Raw genomic sequence first — 7,333 nt, forward strand, 5'->3', positions numbered from 1 at the left:
CAAACGGGGCGCGCGCGCCCCGTTTGCGCAACGTAGGGAGAACCCTGCACCGAATACGCGAGTGTATCGTTACAGCCCTAATGTATAGTGATATATATTTATATCTATATTTATACTTATTGTGTCGGTCACCTTGAATGGTGCTTACAGGAGCTAGCAAGGTGAAAAAATCGAAACCCCGAGATGGCGAGAACGGCAAGAGAACCAACGATAACTTGCCAGTTGGGTCGACGCCGGAATGAGCTGCTGGTAGGGCTCCTGGTAGGCCGACTTCATAGCCTGCATCGGCGAGACCTGCTGCGTGGTGGCGGGGGGCTGCGACGCTCCCACGCTCTCCCACAGCGAGCGGTGCTGCAGCTGTGTTGCTGCTCCGGGGGAGTGCAGCGCATCTAGGTGGCCGGCGTTGGCCTGCTGTCGCTGCTGCTGCTGCTGCTGCTGATGCAACTCCCATAGTTTCTGCTGCTGCTGTTGCTGCTGCTGCTGCTGCTGCCACTGCTGCTGTTGTTGCTGCTGTTGTTGCTGCTGTTGCCAGCTGAGAACTGGATGCGACTGCTGCATAGATACAACTGGGCTGTGCTGCTGCTGCTGCTGCTGCTGCTGCTGTTGTTGTTGTTGTTGTTGTTGTTGTTGTAGCTGTTGTTGCTGCTGTTGTTGCTGTTGTTGTTGTTGTTGTTGTAGCTGTTGTTGTTGTAGCTGTTGTTGGTGGTGTTGTTGTTGCTGGTGATGTAGTTGTTGTTGCTGCTGCAGTAATAGCTGCTGTTGCTGCTGCTGTTGCTGTTGTTGTTGCTGAGGTTGAGGTTGCTGTTGCTGTTGTTGTTGTTGTTGTTGCTGAGGTTGAGGTTGCTGTTGTTGTTGTTGTTGTGGTGATTGTGGTTGCTGATGATGCTGCCAGCTCTGAATCACTTGCTGCACGTGCAGCGGCGGGCTGTGCTGCTGATGCTTCTGCGATTGCACGAGCAACTGTACGATAGCCGACGGCTGACCGGCGCTCACGGAACTCCGATAGTGCATTGCGGCGTTCTGTTGCACCATCGCAGTATTCTGTTGCTGTTGCACCAATGGAGTGTTCTGCTGCTGATGTACTCTCGCAGTGTTCTGCTGCTGCATCGGATTGTTTTGCTGTGGCACTGCATTGTTTTGCTGCTGTTGCACAATGGCTGCATTCAGCTGCTGCACTATCGCATTGTTCTGCTGCTGCTGTTGCTGCTGCACCATCACATTGTTCTGCTGCTGCTGTACCATCGCGGCATTCTGTTGCTGAGCCACTGCACTGTTCTGCTGCAGCTGTTGCGCCATTGCAGCATTCTGCTCCTGCACCATAGCAGAGCTGTACGTCTGCTGCTGCAGCTCCACCTGATGATGCATCGTCGGTTCGTCTGTTGCTGTCGCCGTGTTCGCACCGTACAGACTACCACCGCCGCCGTAGACGCTTGCAGGCGCGGGCTGTGCCACCGCGGGCTGAGCATCTCTCTGCACCAGCGGCGCGCCCTGTCGGCTCCTGCGCTTCTTGACCGGGATGCTGCGCTCAGCATCCACGCTGCTCACGCGCTCGCTAGGCGTCACGCGCTCGCTCATCGTAACCGACGTCGTTCCGCCTCCTCCTCCTCCTCCACCGGCGAGGCGAGATGCTGCTGCGTCGCCGCGGAGATCTGTCGTCGTCGCGGCGTCCCTGTCGAGCGACGCGCACAGAGAGGCGAAGTACTCAAGGTTGTTCTCGGCGAGCTCCCCGTCGCCGCTGCGGCACGTTCCCCGCCGCGAGTTCTCCGCTGCAGGTGGCGCCGCCGTCCGCTGCGTCGATCGCGAACCGACGTCGACTGCGATCGGACGTTCGCCGTTGGTCGTCGCCGCGGCAACCGCGTCTGTCGCCGTCGTCCGCACGGGTTTCTGCGAGTCGCTACGGCGGCCGCGAGTCGAGCGATCGTCCGCGGCCGGATTGCCCCCGTCGGTGCTCCTCGGCGTCGAAGTTTCGCCGCTGCTAGACGGTCGTTTCACTGCCGGCCTGCCCCTGACAGACCTCTGTTTCACTGAGAAGGTGACCTTCTCCGCTTCTTGCTTCACTAGGGAGGTGACCCTCTTAGCTTTCTGTTTCACAGGAGAATTATCCCGGATCCTGGAACTCTGTTTCACAGATAAACTTCCCCTGTCAGGTTGTTTTTTAACCAAATTGTCCCTATCAGATCTCTTTTTTACTGGTAAACTGATAGGGTTAGAGCCCCTCTTAACTGGTGAACCACCCCTGTCAGACCTCTTCTTCACTGGCAAACTGTTAGGATTTGAGCCCCTCTTTTCTGGTGAACTGCCTCTACCTGAATTCTTCTTCACTGGTAAACTGCCAGGGTTAGAGTCTCTGTTTACTGGCAATATGTCCCTCTCCAAGTTCTTCTTCACTGGTGCACTGCCAGGGTTCAAGCTTCCCTTTACTGGCGAACTGCTCCTATCCGAGTTCTTCTTCACTGGGAAAACGCCACGGTTGGAGGCCTTCTTCGCCGGTGAACCACTCCTGTCCGATGTCTTCCGCACGGACGAGTCGCTGTCACCGCCGGGTTTCTGTTTCGCCGGGGAAGCCGCTCCGTCGACGCTCCGTCTCGTCTGCGAGCCACGCGCGTCCGCTCCTCGCTTCGCCGCTGACCCGGGAGCGCGTGAGGGACGCGTCGCCGGCCGGTCGCCGCGAGACGATGCCGCGTTCGAATCCGCGATCGCCGAAGTACTCCTCCTCCTCTTCGCGGGCCTGCCTCGACGCGCGGCCCCCGGAAGGACGGTGGGGGCGTCGGTGTGAGCGCTGTCGGGCTCACCGCTCAGCGTAGCCGAGCGGGTGCGACGCGAGTTAGACTGTCCCCCGCTCTCACGCTTCTCGACCGCCTTTGGCTTTTCTGCCGCAGTGGAACGTGCTGGACATATAAAAAACGTGAGTCGCTTAGCTGACAGCAAATGGCAGCGGAGGTCAGCTACGTGAAAAGAAAGATTTGTTAAACATTGCAAGCGTGCTGTACACATATTCCGGATACGACGACTGTTTAGAACTCCATCTTTTACCATGACCTTCTCCACAGCTTCCGATTCTAAAGGCGTTAAGAGATTCAATGCTACTGAAAGCACTGAAGGTCTCAATTTGTTTACACGGTGGCGATACAGAATCTACCTCGGTATTTCCTTTGCAACTGTCCATCCGATTATCAAATTATTAGCAATTTAAAAAAGATTACCCTTTTGTGAGTTTACTTGCTGTATCCTTGGTAATGGCCTCACAGTATCGTAAAAAAACTAGACAATAGAAAGAAGGCAAAGTAAGCTATCATAGTAAATATTTAAGAAATGCTACATCCACAATATACAAAGGTTTCTCATACAATTACCATTTAGAATTCTACCCCTTTCACCACTTCTACTTGATATATACTAAATCATTTACTTAGTAGTATTGAAATACATTTAACATTAGCAGATTAATTCGGATGTAATCAAATTAGCATGTAAAATGCTACCATCTACAGCAACTGTAGCTGGTGAATAAAAACTTTCAGCAAGATGCAAAGCCGAAGAAAAACAAACTCACGTCTTTGTCAAATCGGCGAGCCTTGTTTCGTCGACTGGGGCCAACAGGTTTGCCCTTCAAGATAGCTTCCACCACTGAAAAAAAACGAGTGATGCAATCATAAAAGACAGATTATCCAATTACCACTATCATGATCTACTGATACAGCTGCTAGGTGGATACAATGACTCACTCATATAACGATTGCATTCACGGGTTTGGTTCTACTATAGTCACTAAATACGAATCAAAAACAATAACATCTGTGTGACGACAAAGTAAACAAACCAAATCTTTCTAGACTCTGAGATGATTTCTACATGAACTTTCATCTATTTACTGCTGAATGAAGTCTCGGATATGCCCCCAGAGCCTGCTCTCATACACGTCATATCACAACAGCAGTGGCGATCTACAGCAACAATGACGATTCAGCATAACTAGTGTTGCAGCGCTGAGTGACGTCAGATGTAGGAGGTGATTCAACGCGTGCAAAATTACTTTCGCATTCGATGTTTACGAACTTTTGACACCAACAAAAAACAAATTCCCGCAGAACAATTCCACTTATGTAACGGTGATTGCTGCTCCGTGTCTAATATTACAACACCACGTTCTTCTGCTGTCACTGTCAGTGCCGCAGCAGTGAAAAAAAATTGATTGTCGTGGTTTCATGTAGTTCCACACGCCGCAAACAATGTGCACGAGCTTGTTAGAGATCTGAGCGTCCGTGGACTACAACGAACTACATTCCCCTATCTAACCAAGTAGGGCAACGATGTGTGGAAGCACCGGACGAATAGCGTGAATCACAGAGGAAATGGGAAAGACAGAGATAGAGAGACTTCTACCTTTGTCACCGAGTATGATCGTCTCCAGGAGGGATGGATCTTCACAATGCTCCTCTAACACTGTATCGTCAGTGAGAAATAACTCCTGTATCCACAACAAACACAGTGCTTTAGTTCTACCATGCATACACCATCAACGAGCACAAGTGCAACGCACGCACGCACGCACGCACGCACGCACGCACACACACACTATATTATACCAACATTTTACTAGTCAACAAACATAAGTGCAACTGTGCAGCACACACACACACACATTATCATCAACGTTTTGCTAGTCAAATAACATGAGTAAAACAAACATGCACTACCTTAAAATAGTTGTGACCACTAGTATTCTATCACTAGCACTAGCACTAGCACTGCTATCTCTTAGTGGAGTGCTGTGTAAAATCACAGATGAGTTTAAAAGCTGAAATAAAGTTCTGTAAAACAAACAAAGACAAAAAGATCATCACTTTTGTGAATGTCTGTTTTGATGACGAGTGTGTAGCGTGCGCATCCATGATCCCTCACTGCACCATATAAATGGTGTGGCTAAAAGGTGTGTTGCCTTGGTATGGTACCCCACCTTTGAACGAAATATTGAAACGACTTGGACATCCAACATCCGGTAGTATATATATATACTATTATATATATATATATATATATACTAATATATATATATACCAGTGTCCCTGGCAATCACGCAGATTCACGTACCCTGACGGCCAGGGACACTGGTATCCATCTCCAGGACCTGGGCAATGCTACGAATGACCACGAGTGCTGGAGGACTGTTGTACGGGGACTCTCGGCCAATGCCGCAAGTCGATTGATTGATTGATATAGAGACGCATGCATATATACCAAGAGCTCATAATAGAGAAGAGTATGACACCATTTTAACAGCGTTTTGCATAGTTATCAATTGATATGTGAATAAATATATTCAAACTTTACCTTGTTTTCGTCTATGATTCTCTCTAATCATTATGACACCACCAATTTACCTGAAAATTGTAAAAAGTTCTTTGAATACGACACGGTTTCACACAGTTTTCCCAAATGTTTGCATGTATTCGGCCCATGTTTATATGCGGTGGCAGCACCAGGTTGTAACTACGGGACGCTGGGGGCTGTTGGGGATATTAGGTAAGCACAGTAACAGCACTTCTTTCGCTTCCTTATCATCAGGATCACGATGGCAACACAGCTAAAATCAGCTGCTAGCTCGCCGTGAGCACACATTTATTTCTAGCATGCTGAAAACGCTACACGCTGAATACAATTCGGTGCCTAATATCCCCATCAGCCCCCAGCTTCCGTCATAGACAATAGTACACTAATTCGATAATAAACTTGCGCCGAATACATGCGAACATTTGGAAAAACTGTGTGAAACCGTGTCGTATTCAAAGAACTTTTTTGAAGAACACATACGATTTTCAGGTAAATTGGTGGTGTCATATATGATTAAGGGAGAATCATAGACGAAAACAAGGTAAAGTTTGAATATATTTATTCACATATTGATAGAATATTTACAAGCTGAAAACTATGCAAAACGCTGTTAAAACGGTGTCATACTCTTCTCTATTATGAGCTCTTGATATATATACATATTTCACACTGACATACCCCTGTGTTTTGATCACACTTCTCTACGACGGCTGTGTACCACCACTGCGTTTGTCCATCCGGCCGGTAAACGCGCACACGGTGTCCAACTACCTTCTCCGGACTCTCCACCAAGAGGCGCTGTCCGTCCTGGTACTCAAACCAGCACGCGAGTTCTGCCTTACAATCGCACTGTGCACTCAGCTGCTCCTGATAGCAAATATTACAGCAAGCGGTTGAGGGGGGCATGGTGAAGCAGTGAAAAAAACATTTTAGAATACTTTCTATTGTAAACAATGATAAGAAATGGTGGAAACGTAATGAGTTTTTCTTATAATGATGATGTTCACGTAATACAAAAAACATTTACAAAATGATTACATAATATCCGAGTTTTCTATAGTTTTCTATACAGCGGGAAGTGCATTTAATGAACATAGAGAAGTAGTTGATTCAAATGGCAAAGTGCAAGGAACCATCACACAAAGAGACCAGCTTAAAAAGGTAAAAACAGATTAGATGGAAGGAGAGAGAAGACGAGAGGGGGAAGAGAGGAGGAATAGAGATTGAGCACCTGAATGGTGAGAAGGACCCAAGAGAAAGGAGAACGAGAGATAGACAGAGAGAGGGGGAGAGAGAAACATAGAGCGAGAGAGAATTACACGACGTAGAGATACGGGTAACTGAATGATACACCGTTCATCTGACTATAACAAGCCAAGCACAGTACTTACAGAGTGAGGCTGAATATCATCAGCTGCCACGAACTGGAGACTATGATCAAACAGAGACTGCACTGGTTGACACACAGACGTCTGCCGAGTAAATCCCACGTTGTCCACCACTGCTTCAAAATTCTACAAAACAAATAACACTCACTCAGTCCCGCCTCAAGCGATCGAAATTGCATAAGTAAAAAGTCTAACTCTATAAGGACCCACTTTGGCAACAGTGTGATGTTTGAAAAGCATTAGGTTATTTTACTTGATGAGGAAAGAAAGCTTATGACTCTGCACTAAGCAATTAATGTGATATACTCGTGACAAAACTGACAAATTCCTAGTATTTAATCAATATTAAGAATTATAGAAACTTGTATATATTATATACATATACTTATCTATTTAACATGTTTTTATATAAACATACAGTGACCTACACACTTCTATTATCAACTGATATTTCTGATCAACCACAATGAACTGATCACTACACTTTTTAAAGCGTGTATTGCGAGAATTTTGCTCAGAAAAACGAAATATAGCTTAATATAGTCTCACCTGACAGCGAAAATATCACTGATTACACCAACATTCAAAACACCAAGATTTTATGCAGTTATAGC

General features: G+C 47.2%; 1 protein-coding gene across 1 annotated transcript in view; it reads right to left on the minus strand.

Moving 5' to 3' along the window:
- LOC106808011 (homeotic protein female sterile-like) overlaps window positions 1-7,333 on the minus strand; it is a gene marked incomplete in the record, with an annotated part of 11,722 nt that overhangs the window by 3,039 nt on the left and 1,350 nt on the right. Inside the window, 7 exon segments of the mRNA XM_014810552.1 lie at window positions 220-648; window positions 817-2,945; window positions 3,204-3,261; window positions 3,554-3,627; window positions 4,384-4,468; window positions 6,010-6,198; window positions 6,723-6,845. Coding sequence (XP_014666038.1) covers window positions 220-648; window positions 817-2,945; window positions 3,204-3,261; window positions 3,554-3,627; window positions 4,384-4,468; window positions 6,010-6,198; window positions 6,723-6,845 — 3,087 coding nt within the window.

Source organism: Priapulus caudatus, unplaced genomic scaffold (assembly GCF_000485595.1).
Source record: "Priapulus caudatus unplaced genomic scaffold, Priapulus_caudatus-5.0.1 Scaffold248, whole genome shotgun sequence".
Classification (NCBI taxonomy): Eukaryota; Metazoa; Priapulida; class Priapulimorpha; order Priapulimorphida; family Priapulidae; genus Priapulus; species Priapulus caudatus.